Source organism: Orbicella franksi, chromosome 3, assembly GCF_964199315.1.
Source record: "Orbicella franksi chromosome 3, jaOrbFran1.1, whole genome shotgun sequence".
Classification (NCBI taxonomy): domain Eukaryota; kingdom Metazoa; phylum Cnidaria; class Anthozoa; order Scleractinia; family Merulinidae; genus Orbicella; species Orbicella franksi.
The window spans coordinates 10,592,061-10,620,010 of NC_138147.1; the positions used below are offsets into that span (position 1 = coordinate 10,592,061).

General features: G+C 38.8%; 1 protein-coding gene across 2 annotated transcripts in view; it reads left to right on the top strand.

Annotated features, from left to right (window-relative positions):
- The window catches only part of LOC145481137 (uncharacterized), a 152,361-nt gene extending 133,123 nt beyond the window's left edge, over positions 1 to 19,238 (top strand). For both annotated transcript variants that reach the window (XM_081459534.1, XM_081459533.1), the window contains exons 11-12: positions 12,922 to 18,250; positions 18,603 to 19,238. In XM_081459534.1, the coding sequence (XP_081315660.1) occupies positions 12,922 to 18,228 (5,307 nt within the window). In that variant the 3' untranslated portion in view covers positions 18,229 to 18,250; positions 18,603 to 19,238. The remainder of the gene's footprint in view (positions 1 to 12,921; positions 18,251 to 18,602) is intronic.
- Positions 19,239 to 27,950: the final 8,712 nt, after the last annotated feature.

Consider the following 27,950-nt stretch of genomic DNA (forward strand, 5'->3'; position numbering starts at 1 on the left):
TATTGACTAGTTGTGAACAACCCTTAGCTATATATCTGGCCCGGTTGTTCAAAAGCTGCATAAAGCTATCCATTGGGTACATCACTATTCAGTCAGGGTTACTGATTTTCTGGGTGGATAGAGTTACTCATAGCCTGCGAGCAGGCTCTAGTATCTGTCTCTAGTGTCTGAGCAGGCTAAATAGGTGTCTAGTGTTTTTCTGCATTGGCATGTCACCAAGAGCCTTCATGCGGCTTTGCCACTCACGCCCCCAGCCCAAACACGCCCCCAGCCCAAAACCCATCTTTTGTTGAAGCTGGCCCTAGTGAGAGCCCGCTTCTTGTCTAGATCAAGTTGCTCTGAGAAGACTGGTGAGCAGCACATTAACAACAAGCTATTATAGGCTATTGCAGTGAGTTTCTGGCAGTCTTTTAGCATCTTTTAACAACATGTGGTCTGATCTGTTAGCAAGTGAGAAGCAGACGGAAGTAAGTGTGCAACATTTCTACAAATTGTTTTAATATGATGGCCGCCAAGAATATGAAAGGCTGATTTGTCACAGTATCAGTGTGGAAATTGTGTTAATCTGGAATTGGTCTCGTATCTGTTGGAAAAATCAAATTTCATATTTAGACCAGATGGGTTAGCCTTTGGACTTCGAAAGTGAGGGGCGTGACTGTCAATGTACAGGGGGCTGCCACTGACACATATCCTGTTCTCTATGACATTTTCTATCTTGTTCAGTATCTACTAGACATAAAGGATAAATTTATACTCCCGGTAAATTGAAGATCACTTATTAAACAAAATGGCAATTACCAGCAAGCTTATTTTAGACACTCTCGAGGTGCTTGGAATAAAATTAAGATGCACTTTACTGAGATTCTCATAGTCATAGCCCTCACTAAAAATAACAGTTGCATGATTTCAACAGACGGGGAATTTTTGTTTCAAAAAAGGTTAAGTTTGAGGTCCTTTTTACTTGGCAGCTTACCTTTTACAGTCGAAAAGCTAAGCAAAACAATTTTCGTGTATTTGAAGAACTTATTTTCTTTGATTTGCAGATTCCAGTTTCCAGTTTCTGGATTCCGGTTTTTGGTTCCAGATTCTGGATTCCAGTTTCTGGGTTTTAGGGTTGCCCCATCTTTAACAGAGTATTTGCTTCACATTCAGTTTACACATGGCTGTTATCCAGCGTACGCAGACTTATAAGTTTTCCTTCAAAAATATATTGCAACGACTATTGCATCTTTCATTACCTATTCTTGTGATGAAATGACGCAAAATCCAAGAACAAGAAGTCATAAGCATAAAACTAACTTACGTGGTAGTGTTTACAGTTCCTCTTACCGTCTGCATATGCCGTCCATAAACTGGTGCTGCCTGGACAATGTACTCATTATTTTTCTGATCACACCTTTTAAAACGTCACTGTTATATAATTTGTCCTGAAAAAGCAATAAATGAAATGTTATGCCTTTGGCACTCACCAAATACCTTTACATGATGTATAATGTACACCATATCAACATTCACAATTCTTTTTACTTTCATTGTAACTCTTTTGAGTCATTTTCCCTCACTTGAAGACTGGACTTCCACATTAGGTGATAATTTGCCTCTGGAATCTCTATGAATTCACAGGGAGTGATAACAATTAAATCGTGACTAATTTTATCAAATGTCAGATTTTAATGCTAAGTTTGTACAGTAACTTTACATTACTCTTCGTATAAATATATAACCTCTCAATTATTGCACCTATAGACAGAAGGTGTGCTGGGGGAAGAAATGTTCTAAACTCTCTGAACTTTTTCTCCCTTACCTGTAATAGGATGACCATTATGAACTACGGTTTGTAACCAACACCAACATCAGGTTATGTATACACATGTATATTTTGTTGCCGTCTGTAATCATAAAAAAATAAAAATTTAAAATCCTCCATAAAGTTCATACTCAATAACACTGCTACATGTAGCGCTGTTACTGGAATTCAATTTAAGTGAAACTGTTGCAACAGCTCTGTCAAAATTGTTTCTAGCAGTTAAGGCAGGATAACAGAATATACATGTAGCACACAGCAAAGGCTAGAGATACACACATGTTAGCTATCAGTTAGGATTTGGTGAGCTTCTGTGCTGTAGGTATGGTGGAAAATAATAGATTATCAGAAATGAAGGTTCCTGAGACATTTTGACAGCACTGAGAGGAATTAATATATAAATTCACAAAAGAAGAAGTTCTTGCCCTGTCCAGTTCTCTGTAATAAAAATATCATTTACATACAAGTCATTTATTATATATGGTTTGTGTTTAACGCCGATATAATGCACACTCTGATTGGCCAATTCCAGTGCATTACTTACATTTACATGGTATACCTCAGTAAAATCATAAAACATTGCGTGCAACTAAAATAAAAAATATAAAAAATAAAAAATAAAAAGAAATGCCTAATTCATAACAATTTAAAATACTCAACACTAAAATGAATGTAATTCTTTACTTGAAAATTATTCTCCCGTAATGCCCATGGGCCAATTACAGGCATGCTAAAAAGTCCTAACACAAAGTAAAAGGAAATTAAGAAAACTATTGCTTTTTTCCGGAAAATTGTAGCAACCAAAGACAATGATGGAACACTCTGAGAGTGCATTCTATCAACCCGATGAGATAAAATTTAAGGAGAATAGAGAATTCACAAAGTTATATCACAAACGAATTGGTACAGGACAGGAGAAAGGAAACTGTACAGCCAGGAAGAAACTGAAACTTTCTTCGACGAGCAAAAAAGTATGCATGAACAACAAAGAAAACAGTCAGTGACATTCATTAAATAAGTTAGTTAATAAAAAATTAGTGTGAAGAAGAGAGTAGAGAGAGAGAGAGTGGAGATAGGAGAATGCTCTCTCCAACTAAACTGTGTATATATGTATGTAAAAGTTATTCTTATTACCGAGAAATGGTCAGGGCAAGAACTTCTATTACACTGTTCAATTTACTGAGTTAATTAGTACCATGTCACTTTTTAGGAACATTTCCATATTAAGTGTAAATACCGCATTGGGGAATAACCTCTTGTTAAGAAAATAGGGTCCATGTACCCCCAACCAAAAGCAATGGCACAAATAAAATGAAATAGCCAATCAAAATCAAAGCAGAGCTTTATTTGCAGACAGGATTGCCATGCATAATCGTCTACTCGACATTTTGGACTATATAAGCATTTCACCAAACCGAACTAATTGGACAGACAACAAAATAAAACGAGGAAATCTACATTACAAACACAAGATGCGTATCACTACATCTGAGCTCGAGTATCAACAGCAAATCCCTTCTCAATGAAAGGTGACCGAATAAAAGAGAGGATAAAGAAAATTCGTTTAAGCTTGCGGTGTTAAATTTTAAAAATCATTCACGCTTAAATCTGAATATTACTGAGAGTCTGTATTTTTGCCGACGGCTTAATTTAGCTTTGCAGTCATTTTATTGGCAGTAGCTTTACCAGTCTTCAACCAAATTAACCTCGGAATTCACAAAAGCATTTCGCCAAACCGAATAAATTGAACTAACGAAACGAGGAAATCTCCATACTTCGTAATCACAATATGCAAATATTCACATAGGAACAAAATTAAATTTAGCAAATCCTGTTCGCTTCGGCTTAAAATGGTTTGTAGACCTTCCTTGGTTTTCAACAACAGAAGAAGAAATTTTAGCAGTCTACGAAGCGGCAGTGCTAACTAACTCAGAGAAAATTTCAAAACTCGCCCGGCCGTGTTTACAAGTACGGTTTTGGCTAAGCTTATTTTTAGACGTGAGGTTATAAGCTTAAGTTGACGACGAAAATCGACAGAAAAATTAATTTGTTTACAACTTACAGCAACCTCCAAAGCGACCCACGTGTTATTGTTTAGAGACGAGCGAAATTAAAACGATGCAATTTTTAAAATCTCTTACAGCATGGCTTCAAATAAGGAAGACTTTTAATGGATTCCAATTGAAAATAAGCTTATATCACCGAGGCAACTAGTTAATTTTCATAGCAAACGCAACAACAAATGTCACTTACCGCAAGTTGGCAATTCAGTTCGGCCAGTGTAAATCTTCCGGGCAGAAACTTGCAGCAAAAGTTGTGAAGACTGAACTGAAGTTATATTTTCGATAGATCAACGAATCAACCACTTTTTTCCGCTACGTTTACTGTTTTGTAATTTCCCTAAAACACTCGGGCACGTTTGATTTCTCTTGTTCATCACCTGACCAAATCAGGTGACTTTGGAATTTTCTTGCATGGCTGCACAGCATCACGTTCGCGCGAATTTTGAACTTGGCCATGGGGAGTTCGGCAGTCTTCTGAATCAATTTGTCGGGTACTTTCGCCTCCTTTCTATAGCCCTCGTTAGCTTTGGTTCACGGCATTGTTCGGTATTATTTCACCTCCTTTCTCTAGCCCTTGACTAGCTATAATTCACGGCATTGTTCAGTACTGTCTCGCCTCCTTCCCCAGCGCTGGCCCATTCAGTCTTTTTCGCGATCTTCTTCGCTACTTCTTTGCCTGTTAGTTCTTGCTCTCTGTTTTTTGCTTCAGTGCAACCCTGTCTTAAAAATATTAGATCAACCTCCGCTATCGTTTTTCTTTAAAAATCCCGCCAAGAAATATGGCATTCTCCCGCTACAAACCGAGGGTGCATGTCTCTGTCAACCTATTAGCTGAAGTATGGCCGCCATCTTGCGCGACTCCGTCATCGTCGTCGTCGTCGCCGTCGTGCATACGCGCCCACGAGCAATACCGCTAGCCATGATAACCACGAGAAAATCAATTCATGGGTTTCCTTTTCTTCCCTATATGGGTATGGGGCTCCGCTTGGCGGCCCTTCGGGCCGCCGGAGCTCCGCTATGAATAAACATCGTCCTCAATCTTTTTTTTTCTTTTTTTTTTTAGTTCCCAACACTTTTTTTTTTATTGCATTATCTTACATTACATTACATACAAAAATTACCTACTACTTACAATGTCAACATAACTTACAATTTAACGATAATAACAAAACTTACATTACTAACATTATTTACGATTTTAATAACTTACATTACAATAATATCTTACATTACAATTTGTTAATATCTTTCATGTAACTGAGGGGTTAGCTACCATAGGAGGCTTTCTCACATATTAATTTGTGACTTAGATTTGTGTTTCTCAATTTTAATTTTGTTTGTCGACATCGCCAAGAAAGCATCGAAATAAAACTCTTCTTCTTTTCTTGAGGCAGTATATAAATAATATTTGGCTATAATAATGCAGAGGTTTAAACCAAGACGACGAGCGAAGTTATCTGTTACGCCATATATTATTTCCTTTTTATCGAGAGTGATCCTATCCCCGTTTTTGGAGCTCCACCAATTAGTAAAGAGAGACCAAAAATGCTGAGCTTCAGAACAGGTAACAAAAAGGTGGGTTAACGTTTGTCTTTCTCCACAGAGGTGACATTTATCATGTTCCTTTAATGAATCTCTAAAAAGTGTCGAATTTGTGGGTGGAATGTAATGAATTATTTTGTATTGGAAAATGGCGAGTCTAGTGTCTTTTGTAACATTAAAGGAAAGGCTATAAATGAGTTGTATTGTATGTTCTTTTAGACTGGTTTCTTTCATCCTTCGTTCAGCTGTAGGCGTAACGAATTTACTCTTAACAAAGAATTTAGTTGCTGATCTGCAAGAGAGTTTATCTAAAGATATCTTATCCTTCTCAGAACGTTTTTCCAAGGGTTCAGTAACATTTCCTTTGAGAATATTGATCCATTTTTGAGGGACTGCGTGGCATAGACCGAAATAGTTTAAGAAGTTTGTGTTAATTTTGAACTTGCTACGGAATTCCTCAAAAGTTAGGAATCTGTTGCCTTGAAAAAAGTCTTCAACTTTAGTTAATCCAGCATCGTGCCATTTTTTGTAATAAATGGAATATCCTTCTATCTTTATGTGATGATTGTTCCAAACTATTTCATTCAGTACCTGCTTTTTGGTATTAGAAGTACTGCAGTTAATTTTTTGCCAGGCGCACAGAGCTTCTTTGTAGAAATCAATCGGTATATCAACTTTAAGTAGCTTTAAGACAAAATTACACTGCAGAAGAAACAGACCACCAGCTGGTTGTAGATAGGAAAGAGGGATATGACTGCAACTTGCGGTTCCATTGCTGTCACTTAATCTTCTTACCCAAACAACTTTAAGCGCTTCATTGATTATTTGAAAATCCGGCATGTCTAGCCCTCCCTGCTCTTTCGGCCCTATCATTGTTCTGTATTTAATTTTAGCTTTCTTATTCCATACAAATTGCGTAATTGCTTGATTTACCATGGCGATGAATTTTGTTGGAAAAGTTAGGACAGATGTATTATAAACGAGTTTGGAAATCGCTAAGGATTTTAGAATCGTTATGCGACCATAAAGTGTAAGGTTTCTAGGATACCACAAGTTAAGCAGGCTTTTCATTTTGATTAGTTTCTGTTCAAAATTCTTATTGTCAACAATTTCATCATTGTACGAGAAATTCATTCCTAGTGCGAGTATAGAGTTAGCTGGCCAAGCAATTCCCAGGGTTTTTGCTGTGTTTTTGCGGCTTGCGCCTAACCACATTCCTTCAGTTTTACTTTTATTTATTTCTAGGCCAGAACATTCTTGAAAGTTTGACAAAAGTTTGAATAAATTTGTTGCAGATTTCGTGTCAGAAACAAAGGCAGTCGTATCATCAGCGTACTGGGACAATTTAAATTCTTTGTCATGAATTTTTATTCCTTTGATGGTGTTGTCATTTCTAATGGCGTTAGCTAAAATTTCTGCGCATAGAACAAAGAGAGAGCCTGAGAGCGGACAACCTTGACGGACACCCCTTTCGAGTTTGAAAAACTCAGATGCGAATCCATTGTTGATAAAACAGCTGGAGCAATCGGTGTAAAAAGTTCTAATCCACTTTTGAATGCATGGGCCAAAGTTAAAACCTAGCAGCGCCCTGAAGAGGAAGTTCCAATCCACCGTATCGAATGCTTTTTAAAATCAATAAAAATGGCCAAACCAGGTATACTTTCTAGTTCTGTTACCTTCATGATGTCTGTGATTAGCCTCATATTTTGACCGATGTACCGGCCTTTGACATATCCGGTTTGGTCTTCATTGACAATGATTAGAAGAACACTTGAAATCCTGTGTGCTATAACTTTGGTAGCGATTTTGTAATCAACATTGAGTAAGCTTAAGGGTCTCCAGTTTTCAAGGAATGACTGACTTGTCTTTCCTTTTTTTTGGTATCACCTTGATAATGCCCTGTTTTTGCGTTATGTACAGTTGTCCGTGTTCATATGCGTAGTTGAGACTTTGTACCATTTCTTCTCCTAGCAAAGACCAGAACCGCAAATAAAATTCTACAGAAAGGCCATCTGTTCCTGGGGTTTTATTTTTGGAACACTGTTTTAATATGAGAAAGCACCCCTCGTTGAGAAGCGGACGCTCAAGTTCCTCTTGTTGAGTTGCATCGAGTTTAGCAATATTTGAATTTTCAAAGAATAGTTCATAATTCGAGTCGTTACCGTGCGCCGCAGTATATAGGTTTTTATAGAACATTTTTCCTTGTTCTAAGATTGTTTTAGGATCGTTGATCTCCTTATCGTCGTTTGTTTTAAGCTTTGAAATGTGAGATTTACAATGTTGTCTTTTTTCCATATTCAGAAAATAGTTAGTGTTTTTTTCGCCATTTTCATGCCAACGTGTCCTGCTTCTTATTATAGCGCCTTTTGTTCTGTATTCAGCTATCGCATTATATTCTGCTCTGACACGGTAAAATTTTGATATGTTTTCTTTTGTTCTGTCAGTCTTAAGCTGGTTCATCAAATGATCAATTTGTTGTTGGAGGTGCTTTTCGGTATTGCGGCGTTCCCTGTTTTTTCGTTTTGTATATTGAACACAGAAACCTCTCACCTCCATTTTAATCATGTCCCAGTATAGGCCTTTGTCATCCAAATAATCCTGTTTTGTCTTGAACTCCGGTATCTTACTCGATAGATCCTGTACAAACCTTTCATCACTTAAAAGAGAGTTATTTATCTTCCAAAAACCTGGACCTCGTTGAACATACTCTTTTGATTGCAGGTGAAGAGTTATTGCAGAATGATCTGATATTGTTGAGGTGACGATTCCCGAATCTGTCGCAAGCGCTGACAATTCTTTTGAAACCAGCCAATAATCTAGCCTGCATTGCACTTTCAACGAGTTATTGCGCCATGTGTATTGTGATGTTCTGGGGTGTTGTGATCTCCACACATCTTGGAGATCAAAATTCGTGCACAAGTTTTTGATTTTGCTAATTACTGTCTTTTTTCTCTCAGTTGAAGTTCTGCCAATTTTATCCAAAGGTGCTAGAGCGCAATTGAAATCGCCTCCTAGAACAATTTGCATATCAGCGTGCCTCCTGAGACTGTCACTGAGCTTTGAGAAGAATGTGATTTGACTGTTACTGTCATTTGGGCTGTAAATGTTACAAAACAAAAATGTAGACTCAAATATGGAAGCTTCTAGTAGTAAATATCTCCCGTTTTTGTCAGCTTCAGAGCTCCCTATGGGTACATCCAGTTTGGGGTTAAAGAGAATTACAACACCTTTTGAATGATTTGTTCCGTGACTGTAAATGATGTTCCCTCCCCATTCAGATTTCCATATCGCTTCAACAGTTTGTGTTGAGTAAGTTTCTTGTAGGAATATTACGTCAAATTTATAATTATGAAGCCACCTAAACAACTGTCGTCTTTTTCGTGCATGGTTTAAACCTCTGGCATTAAGTGAGCAAAAAGATGCTTTAAAAGGGGTTGTCATATTCAAATCTTAATAAATTGGTTTGAATAAAATTGGAGAATTTTTGCGGTGATGACAAAGGCACCGGTGTAACTAGCATTAGAATTTGGGTATATAAATTATTATAAAATCTTCTGTAGTTGGCTGTAAGACGGAATCTTTTAAACGTAATTGGGTACTCGTTCTTGATATGTAAACGAAAATCGATACTGAAAAATAAAACCAACCTAAACACAAATAAATGAAAAGGTGCCAGCATAAATTTATCAAATTTGTACAGTTAAAGCCGCGAAAATTTAGGAAATTCTAGGGCAAAGCAATCAACGACGGCAAAGTTAGAATCTGGCACTTTTGACTACTTTACTAACAATTAGCAAAGGAGGCAAGGGAGTCTCAAGTATGCATATGACCTAAATGTAAAAACTCCCTTGAAAATGTGACAGCTTACCGTGCAAGATGGATTCCCGAAGCTGTCTTGTGATTTAAATAAGATCAGATAGCGATTTTACGAAGACAAAACTTTTGAATAGAAAGGAAACTTCTCAGTTTCAGGTCCACGGTAAATTTGACCATTAATTACAAGTCTGTCCACGTTGAACGAGGCTGAAGCCTTATCCCTCTTGGCCTTTCTTAGCACTGGTAGTAGCGCCTTCCTCAATTCATCTATTTCCTTGGGATAGTCATCTGCGACGCCGATCTTTAACTCAGGGTCGATATTCTTCACGTGCTTAAATATACGGCCCTTATCTTTGTAAAAACTCAGCTTAAGCTTGGTTATAAAAGGTCTTGGTCTATTCGTTGGTGTCCTTGCTGAACGTTTAGTTGGCATGCAGTGTACTCTTTCGAATTTTAAATTCGCCACGTCTTCCTTCGGCATTTTGAGCTCGTTGACAAGAAGAAGTTTTACGACCCTCTCTGTTTCGTACGGGTTACTTTCAGCTTCTGCTTCTCGCACTCCAAAGAATTTAATGTTACTTCGTCTTGACTGAGCTTCAATTTTAATGTTGCGTATGGTCTGCATCTGGAGATCTTGCTGGACATATTGCAGCATGTCTCTGGAGTTATTTAGTTCGCTCTCACTTCATTCTGGTTGTTTCGCAAATCGTTTACTTCGTCTGTCGCCAATTGTAATGATTTCTTTAGCTCTGTATTTTCTTCCTTTAGCTTCGCTAACTGGGTCTTAAGGTCTTCAATTAGAGGACAAAGAGTCAAGAGCTTGACAAGCTTCTGATTAATTTCTTCAAAGCGAACAGCGCTTGTCTGGTCGTCGTCTTGGTCAACTTGGTCGCCATGTTGACCGCAAATCATGTCAGAATCGTTAGTTTCTTCGTCCGTTTTGGAGCTGCTTCCTCTTTGACGTTTCCTACTTCTTCCTTCTTTGGCCTCATTAGGTTTTCCACTATCTTCAGGCATTTCAATGATTAGCTTCGGGAACGTGGTCACTTGTTACTCCGCCATTTCGAGGAGCAACGAAAAACACGTCCGACCACTAGCACGTTATGCTAATCTCCCGTCCGCAATCTTTTTTTACTGTATTGAGGAGATAGAGAATGGAAACTACGGCAGTTATCAATTCCGCGATACGTACGTGCTCATCTTTACGTCAATTTGCCAGCGATAACGTGTATGAAGATGTATGAAGATCTTCGGAAACACTCCTCTCCGCATCACATTTTCACCTCTCTTCACGCTGTTCCGAAATACGACAAGGCATGGTTTCTACTGGGAGCGACCATTGCTAATCAAACTACTTCAACACTTACAATGTTGGACAATTTAAATTAAAAATTGAGACCACCCCTTGCCCCCATTTTATTAATACAAAAAATAGTGCGCTTCGGGTTAAGGGCCAGTTCATCAGTGATTAGAGGAGAGGGGTGGTTTTATATTTTTATTTTATCTTCTAACGAGTACATGTATATGTTATCTTACCTTGTGTTTACTATTTACAACTTTTTCACTCTTTATGTAACTATATTGTTAAACTATACAAAGGCCGCATTCAGCAAAACGAAGGCATTTTGACTTCTCTCCTCAATGTTAAGGAAGTAAAACATTAAGATTATTAATATTATAACCAGCCACTCTTATCCAGAAGAAGGGTATATTGATTGGCAGCGCCCTGGAATAATTGTCAGCATAATTATATTTTTGTAATTCTAACATTAGACTTCAAACAAAGCCATCGCAATCCAAGGGCAAAATTAATATACTTTGGGTTTTTTTATGGATTTATTTTATTATGTTTGCTTACACTTTAAGATACTTTTGCTGCTACTTTACACTAAAACAATAACAAAAGCTACGTACACTACTTACAATGCAACAGAGCTATAAACACGACTTGCAGTACAAGACAGCTTCTTCACCCTACTTACTTTTAACAATTATTTTAAGGAACTTTACATTCGTAACGGCAATACATGTATTTTTCAAATTGCAAATTACCCTTATCTTTAAAATGGCATGCCCTTTTATCAATCTAATGCCTTTTAAAAGCATTAACAGGACAAAATGCGAAGAAACATCATAAAAGAATACCAGAAACTTGATTTTCTATTCTTAACTTGCAATTTACTTTTGTAGTAAATTCAATCCAGTCAAGATTCCTCTCATTTACCTTAATAATGTAGATAATGTAGATAATGTAGATAATATTTAGCATATAATAAACATAGATTAAATTTTCTAACATTGTTATTACCCTTCCCACACACCATACCAAGCAATAATACGTAGTTTGCCGGGAATATTGAGTTGTTATGCATCTCATTGAACTAGTTCAACAGCCGATTGTGAAAAGAAGTTGTTGTACTACAGTTTTGAAATGTTTGAAGAACTGAGTCAGGCTCACCACAGTAGAAACATCTATTATTGTCTGTAATTCCATAGAGACTAAGCTCTTTCTTCGTAACGACAATGCGATCAATTAGTTTAAAGTAAAATTCTCTCAGTTGATTCTCTCTACAAATAGCCTTCACTCTATTAAAGATTTGGTTCCATGGCAAAGCCGTCGGAGCAAAGTTGCGGTCCCATTTTATTGGACCAGTGGCCTGAGGCTTCCGTTCATTGAGAAAAAGCCAATAATAGTCTTTACAGCTAAGTTTCAAGAAGTTGATGGTTAAGACCGAGGATAATTGAAATAACGTGCTGCCGAATAAAAAATTCACATTAGGCTTAGCACGCTCCTTGGCGTTTTTCCGTAAGACGCTCGGGAACGCAGAGATTACTTGCAAATATTTGAAAAAATTACAATTAATTCCATAACGCTGTTGGAACAGTTCAATTGGTAAAAAACTACTGTGGGCGTCAATTACATCATGCAGCGTAAAGACACCCATTTCAACGGAATTGTGGTAAAAAACGGTCCTCCCGTTAATGAGGATTTCTTTATTATTAAAGAGAATCATCTCTTGTTCATCCTGAGAGTTTTAAAGACTTGTTAGGTCCAGGAAAGAAAACAAGATATCCTTGTAGAAGGATGGCATGTCTGAATCCTTTAGAAATTTCTTATCATAGTTGGAGCATCAGAGAAAATTAAAAAAACCCATATTTTATAAAATAAAATTTTGGAATTGCTGACCAAGTATCATCTTCTTCGTCATCAGTTAAGCGTCCACGTTAAGCGCAGGGACTTAATTTCAACCGCAAACCACCATCGCCATAATCCTCATATAAAACTTCTCTGTTGTTTTTATCTGGTTTGTTTTTCCATAAGAATTGGAAAGGTAGCGACTGGGTTAGAGATGCATATTTGTTTGGAGTGTCATCCATCGAAGCTGAGTAAACAATTTGAGACACTCCCAAACAGAGAACGTTTACGCAAACGCCACGCTGCAAGTTTTGTCTTAAGATTATCCGCTTTCTTAGTAAAGTTCTTTCGTTCATTGCCCATACTATCACACGAAATAAAGATTCCCAAGACTTTCACCGGTTCATTGGTTCAGGCTAGACCTGTTTAACCACCAAAGCGTTGTTTTAAAACGGTATCGATACTTTCAGCTATATAAATCCTGAATTTAGCACTTTGTACACTTTTTGGCTAAATATTCATGCTTTCGTCATTAAATGACATAAGTTTTTGTCTCATAGAAAAATACCACCACTTTACCGAATACTACCAAAGATATGAAAGCTAACACAGAAGAAGAAACCTGTTACATCAACGTTCCCAAAGAAGTTGGAGACAGGGCTGGAGAAGGACGCTCCTATGGTAATCTTGGCAGCACCTATTACCATCTGGGAGATTTCAAAAAAGCCATCGAGTACCATGAACTAGATCTAAAAATTGCCAAAGAAGTGGGAGACAGGGCTGGAGAAGGAAGGTCGTATGGTAATCTTGGCAATGCTTATCACAGTCTGGGAGATTTCAAAAAAGCCATCGAGTACCATGAACGTCATCTAAAAATTGCCAAAGAAGTGGGAGACAGGGCTGGAGAAGGAGGCTCCTATGGTAATCTTGGCAATGCATATCACAGTCTGGGAGATTTCAAAAAAGCCATCGAGTACCATGAACTAGATCTAAAAATTGCCAAAGAAGTGGGAGACAGGGCTGGAGAAGGAAGCTCGTACGGTAATCTTGGCAATGCTTATGACAGTCTGGGAGATTTCAAAAAAGCCATCGAGTACCATGAACGTCATCTAAAAATTGCCAAAGAAGTGGGAGACAGGGCTGGAGAAGGAAGGTCGTATGCTAATCTTGGCAATGCTTATCAAAGTCTGGGAGATTTCAAAAAAGCCATCGAGTACCATGAACGTCGTCTAAAAATTGCCAAAGAAGTGGGAGACAGGGCTGGAGAAGGAAGCTCCTATGGTAATCTTGGCAATGCTTATCGCCGTCTGGGAGATTTCAAAAAAGCCATCGAGTACCATGAACTAGATCTAAAAATTGCCAAAGAAGTGGGAGACAGTGCTGGAGAAGGAGGCTCCTATGGTAATCTTGGCAATGCTTATGACAGTCTGGGAGATTTCAAAAAAGCCATCGAGTACCATGAACGTCGTCTAAAAATTGCCAAAGCAGTGGGAGACAGGGCTGGAGAAGGACGGTCGTATGGTAATCTTGGCAACGCCTATTACCATCTGGGAGATTTCAAAAAAGCCATCGAGTACCATGAACTAGATCTAAAAATTGCCAAAGAAGTGGGAGACAGGGCTGGAGAAGGAAGCTCCTATGGTAATCTTGGCAATGCTTATGACAGTCTGGGAGATTTCAAAAAAGCCATCGAGTACCATGAACGTCATCTAAAAATTGCCAAAGAAGTGGGAGACAGGGCTGGAGAAGGAGGCTCCTATGGTAATCTTGGCAATGCTTATGACAGTCTGGGAGATTTCAAAAAAGCCATCGAGTACCATGAACGTCATCTAAAAATTGCCAAAGAAGTGGGAGACAGGGCTGGAGAAGGAAGCTCGTATGCTAATCTTGGCAATGCTTATCACAGTCTGGGAGATTTCAAAAAAGCCATCGAGTACCATGAACGTCATCTAAAAATTGCCAAAGAAGTGGGAGACAGGGCTGGAGAAGGAAGGTCGTATGCTAATCTTGGCAATGCTTATCACAGTCTGGGAGATTTCAAAAAAGCCATCGAGTACCATGAACGTCGTCTAAAAATTGCCAAAGAAGTGGGAGACAGGGCTGGAGAAGGACGGTCGTATGGTAATCTTGGCAACGCCTATTACCATCTGGGAGATTTCAGAAAAGCCATCGAGTACCATGAACGTCATCTAAAAATTGCCAAAGAAGTGGGAGACAGGGCTGGAGAAGGAGGCTCCTATGGTAATCTTGGCAATGCTTATCACAGTCTGGGAGATTTCAAAAAAGCCATCGAGTACCATGAACGTCATCTAAAAATTGCCAAAGAAGTCGGAGACAGGGCTGGAGAAGGAGGCTCCTATGGTAATCTTGGCAATGCTTATCACAGTCTGGGAGATTTCAAAAAAGCCATCGAGTACCATGAACGTCATCTAAAAATTGCCAAAGAAGTGGGAGACAGGGCTGGAGAAGGAAGGTCGTATGCTAATCTTGGCAATGCTTATCAAAGTCTGGGAGATTTCAAAAAAGCCATCGAGTACCATGAACGTCATCTAAAAATTGCCAAAGAAGTGGGAGACAGGGCTGGAGAAGGAAGCTCCTATGGTAATCTTGGCAATGCTTATCACCGTCTGGGAGATTTCAAAAAAGCCATCGAGTACCATGAACGTCATCTAAAAATTGCCAAAGAAGTGGGAGACAGTGCTGGAGAAGGAGGCTCCTATGGTAATCTTGGCAATGCTTATGACAGTCTGGGAGATTTCAAAAAAGCGATCGAGTACCATGAACGTTGTCTAAAAATTGCCAAAGAAGTGGGAGACAGGGCTGGAGAAGGACGGTCGTATGGTAATCTTGGCAACGCCTATTACCATCTGGGAGATTTCAAAAAAGCCATCGAGTACCATGAACGTCATCTAAAAATTGCCAAAGAAGTGGGAGACAGGGCTGGAGAAGGAAGCTCCTATGGTAATCTTGGCAATGCTTATGACAGTCTGGGAGATTTCAAAAAAGCCATCGAGTACCATGAACGTCATCTAAAAATTGCCAAAGAAGTGGGAGACAGGGCTGGAGAAGGAGGCTCCTATGGTAATCTTGGCAATGCTTATCACAGTCTGGGAGATTTCAAAAAAGCCATCGAGTACCATGAACGTCATCTAAAAATTGCCAAAGAAGTGGGAGACAGGGCAAGAGAAGGAAGGTCGTATGCTAATCTTGGCAATGCTTATCAAAGTCTGGGAGATTTCAAAAAAGCCATCGAGTACCATGAACGTCATCTAAAAATTGCCAAAGAAGTGGGAGACAGGGCTGGAGAAGGAAGCTCCTATGGTAATCTTGGCAATGCTTATCGCCGTCTGGGAGATTTCAAAAAAGCCATCGAGTACCATGAACTAGATCTAAAAATTGCCAAAGAAGTGGGAGACAGTGCTGGAGAAGGAGGCTCCTATGGTAATCTTGGCAATGCTTATGACAGTCTGGGAGATTTCAAAAAAGCCATCGAGTACCATGAACGTCGTCTAAAAATTGCCAAAGCAGTGGGAGACAGGGCTGGAGAAGGACGGTCGTATGGTAATCTTGGCAACGCCTATTACCATCTGGGAGATTTCAAAAAAGCCATCGAGTACCATGAACTAGATCTAAAAATTGCCAAAGAAGTGGGAGACAGGGCTGGAGAAGGAAGCTCCTATGGTAATCTTGGCAATGCTTATGACAGTCTGGGAGATTTCAAAAAAGCCATCGAGTACCATGAACGTCATCTAAAAATTGCCAAAGAAGTGGGAGACAGGGCTGGAGAAGGAGGCTCCTATGGTAATCTTGGCAATGCTTATGACAGTCTGGGAGATTTCAAAAAAGCCATCGAGTACCATGAACTAGATCTAAAAATTGCCAAAGAAGTGGGAGACAGGGCTGGAGAAGGAAGGTCGTATGCTAATCTTGGCAATGCTTATTGGCGTCTGGGAGATTTCAAAAAAGCCATCGAGTACCATGAACTAGATCTAAAAATTGCCAAAGAAGTCGGAGACAGGGCTGGAGAAGGAAGCTCGTACGGTAATCTTGGCAATGCTTATCACAGTCTGGGAGATTTCAAAAAAGCCATCGAGTACCATGAACGTCATCTAAAAATTGCCAAAGAAGTGGGAGACAGGGCTGGAGAAGGAAGGTCGTATGCTAATCTTGGCAATGCTTATCAAAGTCTGGGAGATTTCAAAAAAGCCATCGAGTACCATGAACGTCGTCTAAAAATTGCCAAAGAAGTGGGAGACAGGGCTGGAGAAGGACGGTCGTATGGTAATCTTGGCAATGCTTATGACAGTCTGGGAGATTTCAAAAAAGCCATCGAGTACCATGAACGTCATCTAAAAATTGCCAAAGAGGTGGGTGACAGAGCTGGAGAAGCAAATTCCTATGGTAATCTTGGTATTTGCTTTGAATCTCAATGTTCTCTGAAGAAAGCCCTTGATTGTTATCATTCTAGCGTCCAATTGTTCAATGATCTTAGGCAGAATCTGCAAGGTAAAGATGAGTGGACAATTAGCTATCGCAATGTTCATAATGTGGTTTATACCAGATTATGGCGCCTGATTTTAAAACAAGGTGACGTAGTTGAGGCTTTGTTTGCTGCTGAGCAAGGACGTGCACAAGCTCTAAGAGATCTTATGAATTCAAAGTACGAAACTAAAACACCACATACTGGAGAAAAAATGACTTGCGACACATTAAATTGCCTCCCTTCAGATACAGTCTTTATGGCAGTTCACGAAAGAGAAATAATTTTCTGGATTATTCAAAATGGAAAAGATGTTCAATTAAGAAGAAAACAAATCAGTGATAATAATTCGAAAGAAAATGCGAGCAGAGTGTTGAAGTCTTTAATTCACAATGCTCGTGAGAAAATTGGTGTCAGTAGTGGTGTGAGATGTGAAGATCGTTCATTGGATAGGAAAAGCGGAGGATACCTGTTAACGAAGAGGGATCAAATGATATCGCAACTAACACACTCAGATACCAATCCTTTAAGAACACTGTATGACGTTATCATTAGCCCCATCAAAGACTTGATTAATGGCAATGAACTGATATTTGTTCCCGAAGGTCCATTATGCTTGGCTCCTTATGCTGCATTCATGGATTCTAATTCAAAGTACTTAAGCGAGTCTTTCAGAATCCGGGTCATTCCGTCGTTGAATAGTTTGAAACTGATCAGAGATTGTTTACCAGATTACCACAAGAAATCTGGGGCGCTGCTTGTGGGTGATCCATGCTTAGAGCAAGTTCGATATCATGGGTTAAGGCTAGAACAGCTTTCATTTGCAAAGAAGGAAGTACTGGTGATTGGGGAAATACTCAACACTATTCCCCTCACTGGAAAAGAGGCAACAAAAGCTCAAGTGTTGGGAAAACTCTCCTCAGTTGCTTTGGTGCACATTGCAGCACATGGTAGAATGGAAACAGGAGAAATTGCTTTGGCACCAAACCCTACGCTAGCATCCCATATCCTTGTTGAAGAAGACTTCCTGCTAAGAATGAGTGATGTGATGAGAGTTCAAATGCGAGCAGGACTGGTTGTGCTAAGTTGTTGCCATAGTGGCCATGGTGAGATTAAGGCTGAGGGTGTGGTTGGCATTGCACGAGCCTTCTTGGGTGCCGGTGCTCGTTCTGTTCTTGTGTCCCTGTGGGCAATTGACGACGAAGCCACTCTGGAGTTCATGAAGAGTTTCTACCTTCACCTAGCGGAAGGAAGAAGTTCCAGTGAATCTCTGAACCGCGCCATGAGGTGTCTGAGAGAGTCTGAGAAATTTAGCGAAGTGAAGCACTGGGCTCCATTTGTACTCATCGGTGATGATGTTACCTTGGACTTTGTTAAAGGCGATTAGATGAACTTCAATATATCTAAAGGTAATTAAGTGTTTGTTAAATGTCGAGATGATACAATCGGAAATTAAGTAATATTATTGAAGTTTCGACTTGGTGCAGTTTCCTTTGTCACGCACAAATCACAATACTTTGGCACTTCTTGAAAATCTGAGATGACCGAATTAATTTACACGATACGTAAAACGTGTTTCAAAAGTGCAAACTTATTATGTAAAATACTACAATACTTGCGTTGCACGTTTGTGGTTGCCATGACGCTCTTCTTTGTTCCTGCAAGGAAATGAAATTATCAATAGCTTCAGAGAAGGTTAATAAAGTGATCAAAGGTTCCAATCAATAGGAGCTAACAGTGTTTCTTTGTCTTACCTTTTAGGTTGTTCAGTGCGTCTATCAATACTGATGGGAGGACTCTTTTGACTTGTTTTTACGAGACTACTAAATACTATTAGCTTTTTTAGTGTACATAGCTAAGTGGCCAACATTGAGTTTGCAGGAAAATGCTTTTCTTCTGATTATACAGCATCTGAGTCGTATCATTGTGTATCGTAAAGGCTTTTGCAAACTTAATTTTAAAAATGAATCCCGCAATATTCGAGTCTACTATTTTATCTTACAGACTTGAACATATTAGTTTATAGGACGGTTTTGAGAATCTTAGAAGTTATCACAAATTAATAGTAAATTCAGGAAATAACAACGTTTTAGTCATTTCAGAAAATAAGAGTATTCAAATTAAATATTCAAAAGTGAAAAGAATAAGTATTTCTTAGAAAACGCCTAGAAGCGAATGTTTTCGGAATTTAGTGGTAGTAACATGGTTACATTGTCATGCGTCGTGTAACGTATTTTGTGTACGTTGTTTGAATTTCTATTGATATCATTTTGTGTTTTACTCTCATGCAATGATTGTGGAACTACTGAAGATAAGTAACAGTTCTAAAAGGGCCTCACGTTTTCGTACCTTATAATAAAGTTAGAAGATTCAAGCTAAATAAACGGAAAAAATTGTTTAGCGTTCAGCAATTTTACTTCCTCTGTTATAACAAGTACTTTCCAAAGAAATATTTGCCGTTAAAATTACCACCAGTTACAGGCAGTTCATCAGGACTACAAGTGGTGGTATCACACATTGCTACAACACAAGTTTCCTTAGCGCTGGGTGCACCTTCAGTTGCGTATTCTTTATATTCCTCTTTGGTCTAACATCCACGATTAAATTCAAAACCGTCCTCTGTCTGGAAACTTTCCACTCCACGCACCCATTTTTCTTCCCCGCAATCCTCGGAAACGATGTTTTTGTCACAACTTTCTTGAGTATTCTGTGCACTCTCCCCTTCTCCAAAGCAATCCAGGCAGTAAATGTGGGCTTCGTGTCGACCTGCCAATGGAAATAGTAAAGAGATGCGCGCTCATTGCAATGATGCATTAATATGTATCAGTCATATGTAATAGGAATACATGCCGCCCATGCCTATGAGAAGGATGAAAGGGAAAATATATTCTTTTCAAATCTTATATGATCGACTTTTAACGCGGTCTACACACAGAAAGTCAAAAAATAAATAAATGAACAAATAAATTTGTTCTACCTCCCAACTTAAATGCGTTTTCTGATTTGAGGTGAACGAATCACGTGTCATGGGTCAAAACTCACTAACTCCCTAGGGAAACAACAACTTGAATTTTCGACTTGCACGTGATCAGGGCGTACACCTTGGAAACCACGGTAAATTTGTGTGCCACGTGGCGTCAAGCATAATTTTTTTTTGCAGTCTGGTTTTATCTTAAGTCTGAAAGTTTAATAAAACACTTAATGACTGGCCCCAACGGAAACAATGAGTTTAATTGAGGGTCCAGGGATAACAAAGCTGTTTCCCCAAGGGTCAGTCATTGAATGCTTAAAATAAATAGATAAACAGAAAAAAAAAAAGGTCATAATAGCATGCTGGCTCTAAACCTACTTTAGCACCACCCGGACACCAAATACACTCGAACACACAAATGTCTTACGCTATAATGGCTTATAATCTAAGAATATTCACAAGAATATTTTTAGCCTAAAATCGGCAGAAAAGTAAGAATATTCAACCTGGGCCGAAAAAACAATATTCTTATAACAAAAAGAGCGTAAATAAGCAACTATACTAACCTTTAATAGCCGGGACAAGTCCAAATTTATGGCTGACCAACCCAAAAACCATCAAATGCGGAATTTTCATCATGTTGCTGCCTGGCAACCGAAGGGACACAGAAACTATTCCACGATTTATGACTCAAGAGCGTGGACAATTATAAGATTGTATCGACTAGATAGACGATGATGCGTCTCCGAGGCGTTAGCGAGTCCAATAATTGTCCCACGTCTATAAAAAAGGTTGATCGAATCTATTTGCCATTCGCTTAAGGAAACAATATGGCAGACGATGCTCCTCTAACGATATTCTCTGCGCCACTAAATTATTTCTTATTCTGTCCCCCAAGCCCGTGTTAATAAAATATTGAAAGAATAAACTAAGCGTTATCTTCAGTATTAGACAAAGCAGTTAGGGGGACCATTTTGGAGGCGGAAATTCAAGAGAACTAGTATTTTCGAGCCGGCCTTGAACGAAGATTTAAAACACGGACATAAGTCAAATGAGGTAGAAAACCAAAAAACTTGTAAAAGTAATTACGATTGGGTGGACCTCAATGTGAAAGGGCCAGGAAGCAGCTCTCGTAAGTTTTGACATAAATGGCGTGATAGCCTTTGAGACAATAATAAAACAAACAACAGAAACAATGCCTCTAGCCCTGAAACAATAACAGCTGCTGCAATAATGAAAGAATGGCAGCTTACGAGAGCTACTACGTAAACTTCTGATGCGAAAAGGACGGCTTGAAATACGTCTCTTAAATGATACAAGTTTGTTTTCGTTCTTTAACTGTTCGTAAGGAACAGCGGTTCAGATGTATATTTGTTTTGGTTGATTTTTCTTGCCCTTCAATAAGCTTATGCGTGGATGGGTCAGGCCAAAATATCTTCTAAACAAGAGCACTACTGCCGAGCCAAGAGAAAACATTGCTAGAAATGATCTCGTTGTGGTACCAAATGAATGCTTCCGTCATTTTTTTTGCCGTTACTTCGCACGGCCATTCAACTTCAGGCATTGTGCTTTAAATTTTTTTTCACCGCATGAGTAAAAGTGAGTTCCCGTCATTATACCTCAACTGAAAAGGAAATTTTGATTAAAATTCACTCTTTGACAGAAAGAGTGAGTTAAATGGAACAAAGCTAAACCTAAATGAACTGGATAAAGCTGTTATGGGAAGATTCCTAATTTAATTAAGAAATTATCGCAGCCTGAATTACCGTTAGTATTGTGTTTCTTCAGCTCTTTTGATGGCTGGCCTCTGCGATAAGCTAAATTGTCGTTGCACCTTGCCTCACTATGGCTTATGTATCGGTACATTGCCATGCTGATGATGAATGTTTTCCATAGAAAGTGCAACTACCAATAACAAAAGGGTGTTAAAGAACCAGTTCCAGGCAATAAACAAGATACAACGATATAACAGTATTCTATCTAAGTTTTTAAAGTCTTTTTTGTCCCTCAATTCCCAAAACCGTAAAATATCAATCTCGAGCCTTCAGGCATAACTATATTTTATACCACGCCATAGAAAATACAGTGACCAGCACAATGAATGCGACCTACGCGCTGGGGACGATACGAAGGGTGAGTGTAATACCGTCGAGTATTTTCTATGGCATGGTATAAAGCTTGAAATATGCATGGAGAGATACTTGTCAAATAAGGTTTTGAGAGGTTTAAAATACCTTTGATGTACAGCTATTTCAATTCACGTTGTCGGATAAAAGCGTCAAGCCTACACGACCGAATGGTGGTCTGGGTATCCACTTGAATTCTGCAGATCAGTTAGAGGAAACCTACAAATTTGCACGTGAAATATTAGCAAGGATGCATTAGATTTTCCAGTCCTGACCAAAATGGGACATAGCTATTCAACAGATCAGTTATATACATTTGTGCAGGCCTATTAAGCACCTCATATGTCAATAGTAGAAACTTAAGAGTAAATGCCTATAAAAATGGACTTAAATCGCCTATCAATGGCACAGGTCGAAATATTGATTTCGCTTGTATTTTGTCCATAGATAGGTCCTAGTAAGAATAGAAACGGACCATAGTTAGTTTCTGCTAATACAGCTTTCTTTGGTAGAAATACGCCAAAAACGATTTCGACCCGACTGGGCTCAAAATCTACTTCCGGTTTTGCTGAATTTTCCGAATATTTGATTGCTTCGCGCTCCGCGGAACAGCTACTTGAGAATCTTTCAATGGATTTTATATTCAGTTCAGGTCTTCGTGGTATGACTGAGCGAAAAATAAAATAAATCAAAGTTAGTTTTGAGCCCGAAAAGAGATCAAACTGACACGCAAAATTTTACAGTGTGTCGCAAGAGAATTATTGCATGAAAACATCGCCATATTTTTCTATGGGCTATAACTTTAAATATCATAAAAACACTTTCTACGGGTTAAATATACACCCACCTGTTAGGCTATCAAAAAACATCTCTGGGCAAATGATTTCAAGTCGCCCGCCTTGGCCTGTGTTTCTCATAGATTTTGCCCAAAATCCGGCGTTGGAATGTAAACAATTGCGTGACGCGGATAGCCACTCTCGAGTAAAATATTCGTTTCCAGCAATCCGATGAAAGCAATTTTTGAAACGTTGTGTAGATAAAATAATGGAAAATGTTTTTTTTTTTTTGTTTTCTTTTTTTGTTTAACTTAGTATAAGTATGTATGTTTTTTCATTTGCATTGCAACACCCACGACATCCCTGATAAAGAACGTTTCTACAGTACTCCGGGAAATGATTTTAATACTTATTTATTTTATTGAATCACTGATAACTTACAATATAGTAGCAGTTTTAGAGATACACTTAACCAATCCTCTATGGTTTATGGCAATTGAATCATTGACTGACAAATAAAGTCAAGTGGAAATACCATAATTTCTATAAACTACTAACTGCGTGATGGCATCTCCGCTCTTCTAGTTGTGTAGAAAATTTGTACCTACACAATATGCTCAAACTCAGCTAGAAAACTCGGAATTTCTTGAATTGAATTAGCCCAGGAAGAAACTGCGTTTAAGTTTCAATCATACTGGGAAAAAATCCATCTTTTCTACTTTGGTTGTTTGATCAATTAACTGAAATTTGCACATCATAACACTGGTAGACAAATAAACATTACAGTGGTCGATCTAGGACTAGGTTTACAATAAAGGAGTTCCCGAATTCATCAATTTTAGAGTATTAGGATTAGTAGGGGTTTACAGTGAAAGGATATTCGGATTCTTAACCGTTTACATACGACGATAACTCCGGGAACATTCATGATGGAATGGTTGACAAGCAGTTTGTTGCCTCGACAAAGAAACAAAATGCCTCCGAAAATAAGGCTAGGGGTAGGTTGAGACAGTCTGAAGTTTTCTTTCAACTCGCTGACCACGGTACTGTTGTCCATCATGTCAGGTCCCTCCAGGTATTTATTCTGGTCTTTTCTTAATATCTAGAACCGTCGAGGTTTTCGATCGTGCCATCGTCGTCATCTGCGCAGTAAAGTATAAATTGGGTTTCTGAGGAGTATGGCATTACCCATTATAAAAGTGATTACCTACACCTGAAACAGCACGAGGTGATGACCCAGCGACCGCCATCAAATGGCCATCAATGTGCCTACGACTCGACTACGACTGGATCATGTAATCCGCCATTTTCGTTCCACCGCAAACTCAAAACATCACAGGCGGAAAAATATCCGGATTCCAGAGAAAATCGTTTACACGACAAAACTCTCCAGATTCAAAAGTTTTCGGATTCAAAGTTCCCACTTTAAATTCCGGATTCAAAATCTCCGGAGAAACGACCAAACCGGGGAGTTTTTATTTCGGATTCGTCCACTTTTGTGTAAACGGCAAAATCAATCCGGCACTAAAATGTTCTGAATTCATCACGAATCCGGAACAATTTCCTCTAGTGTAAACCTACAATCCTGGCCATAAGTTGTTGGGACACCTCCCCCTTTTGCGCGCTAAAACCCTCGATTTCAACTAGGTCCTTAACGTTTTAGAACAAAAGATGAATAGAAGCAAGTACAATTGACCCCCCTCCCCCTAGCAATGTTGCATGAAAACGAAGCTATTCTAAAGACTAGATCGGATGTGGGAAAAAAGGAAAAAGGGACAATAGAAAGTGATTAGACAGTTGTGTTGGAACCAAACGCGATTGCTGAAAAATCGCTATTATTGGAATAAGACGTGAATATCTATCTTCTGGTCTCTTTAGTTCGAGAATACTGTTCTAGGAGGCGAACAATTCTTGAAAAGTGGCTATTCTGAAGCTATTGTCAAGGATTTTTTTCTTCAAGATTTTTATCAACATTGACAGGGGGAGAGGGGGAGACGGGCTTGCGCGGTTTTGGTCTTAAGAGAGGCTGCCTGTGAAGTCATCTGCCGTAACTGTCCCAACACTTTTGACCAGGATTGCAGTCTTAAATGAAGAGCGAACATCCATCTTGTTTTGTTAGCGGAAGTCGGTCACGGAAGAGCGAATTTCAATGAAATATATATATAATTTGATTAAGCAATTAGCCAAAACTAAGTTGGCCGCCAAAACAGTTTAGGATTTAGCCTAACTCTAACCTTAAGTTTTAAGACTGAAGAAAAAAAAGAAAAAAAGCATTGAGCATTTCAGTTGTTTGAAACAGAAACATTCGCGCACAATGAATTCTATGTATAGTACGTGCGTAACATGGAAAGCAATCCGTCCAGCACAGTAATTGTTCAAATTAACAGCTTACCGAGACACTCGCACTGTCGATGCCTCTTATTTATGATTTAAACTTTTATGATTTGTTTACTTTACTTTTTCTGACTTTTTAGCCGGAGAAAAGGCACTAAATGTGTTGGTACAAATAAAAAGGTTTAACCGAAAATCGATCCGTCGAAATCAACAAATACAAATTTAATCACTGTAGCGTTCCTTCAGATCACGTAAGGCTACAAACCAATAATATCAACTTGTCATCACGCTTAACAAATGAACTTAGAACGATTTTCTTTCTAGAACTCGCTCTTGTAATTAAACTGATCAAAGAAAAAACGACAGCTTAAAACGACATAGAAGTAACACCCGAACTCCAAGTAAATTGCTTTTAATTGGCGTTTTTAATTAACGAAATTTCCGAAGCGATGACTTTCAAAATATTAAAGTTAAAAGTGGTCCATTATGTTTTTCTTTTTTCACCCAAATGTTCTAAGATAGCCATCTGCGGTTTGTTGGAAACGAATTATGTATTCACGGTGGACGCCCGCGTCACGCAATTGTTTACATTCTCACGGCGGTTCAGGGAAAAATTTGTGAGAAGCACAGGCCAAGGCGGGCGACTTAAAACCATTTGCCCAGAGATATTTTTTGATTTTCAAACAGGTGGGTGTACCGTTAACCCGTCGAAAGTATTTTTATGGCATTTAAAGTTATAGCCCATAGAAAAATATGGCGATATTTTAGTGCTATAATTCGTTTGCAACACATCGTAATATTTTGCGTTTCTGTTCGATCTCGTCTCGGGCTCAAACAAAACCTCGATTTATTTTATTTTTCGCTCAGTCATACCATGAAGACCTGAGCTGAATTTAAAGACCATTGAAAGATTCTTAAGAGCCAGTGCCCATAATTATGGACCAAACAACGGCACAAGTCGAAAAATCGATTTTGCTCATTTTTTGCCCATAGATTGGCCCTAGCTAGTAAACAAACGGACCATAGTTAGTTTCTGCTAATGCAGCTTTTTTGGGGAGAAATTTGCGAAAAACGATTTTTTTCCGATTAGGCTCAAAATCTACTTCCGGTTTTGCTGAAGTTTCCGAATATTTGATTGCTTCGCGCTCCGCAGAACAGCTACTTGAGAATCTTTCAATGGTCTTTACATTCAGCTCAGGTCTTCATGGTATGACTGAGCGAAAAATAAAATAAATCGAGGCTTCGTTTCAGCCTGAAACGAGATCGAACACAAACGGAAAATATTACGATGTGTTTCAAACGAATTATAGCACTAAAATATCGCCATATTTTTCTATGGGCTATTACTTTAAATGCCATAAAAACACTTTATACGGATTAACTGTACACCCACCTGTTTGAAAATCAAAAAATATCTCTGGGCAAATGATTTTAAGTCGCCCGCCTTGGCCTGTGCTTCTCATGAATTTTTCCCTGAACCGCCGTGAGAATGTAAACAATTGCGTGACTCTGGCGGTCACCCTGAATACATAATTCGTTTCCAACAAACCGCAGATGGCTATCTTAGAACATTTGGGTGAAAAAAGAAAAACATAATGGACCACTTTTAACTTTAATATTTTGAAAGTCATCGCTTTGGAAATTTCGTTAATTAAAAACGCCAATTAAAAGCAATTTACTCGGAGTTCGGGTGTTACTGCTATGTCGTTTTAGGCTGTCGTTCTTTCTCTGATCATTTTAATTACAAGAACGAGTTCTAGAAAGAAAATCGTTCTAAGTTCATTTGTTAAGCGTGATGACAAGTTGATATTGTTGGTTTGTAGCCTTACGTGATCTGAAGGAACGCTACAGTGATTAAATTTGTATTTGTTGACTTCGACGGATCGATTCTCGGTTAAACCTTTTTATTTGTGCCAGCACATTTAGTGCTTTTTCTCCTGCTAAAAAGTCGGAAAAAGGAAAGTAAACAAATCCTAAAAGTCATAAATAAGAGGCATCGACAGTGCGAGTGTCTCGGTAAGCTGTTAATTTGAACAATTACTGTGCTGGACGGATTGCTTTCCTGGTTACCCACGTACTATACATAGTTCATTGTGCGCGAATGTTTCTGTTTCAAACAACTGAAATGCTCAGTGCTTTTTCCTTTTTTTCTTCAGTCTTAAAACTTAAGGTTAAAGTTAGGCTAAACCCTAAACTGTTTTGGCGGCCAACCTATTTTTGGCTAATTGCTTAATCAAATTATATATATATTTCATTGAAATTCGCTCCTCTGTGACCGACTTCCGCGAACAAAACAAGATGGATGTTCGCTGTTCATTCAAGACTACAATCCTGGTCAAAAGTGTTGGGACAGTTACGGCAGATGACTTCACAGGCAGCCTCTCTTAAGACCAAAACCGCGCAAGCCCGCCTACCCCCTCCCCCTGTCAATGTTGATAAAAATCTTGAAGAAAAAAAATCCTTGACAATAACCTCAGAATAGCCTCGTTTCAAGAGTTGTTCGCCTCCTAGAACAGTATTCTCGAACTAAAGAGACGAGAAGATAGATATTCACGTCTTATTCCAATAATAGCGATTTTTCAGCAATCGCGTTTGGTTCCAACACAACTGTCTAACCACTTTCTATTGTCCCTTTTTCCTTTTTTCCCACATCCAATCTAGTCTTCAGAATAGCTTCGTTTTCATGCAACATTGCTAGGGGAGAGGGGGGGTCAATTGTACTTGCTTCTATTCATCTTTTGTTCTAAAACGTTAAGGACCTAGTTGAAATCGTGGGTTTCAGCGCGCAAAAATGGGAGGTGTCCCAACAACTTATGGCCAGGATTGCAGGTTTACACTAGAGGAAATTGTTCCGGATTCGTGATGAATCCAGAATGTTTTAGTGCCGGATTGATTTTGCCAT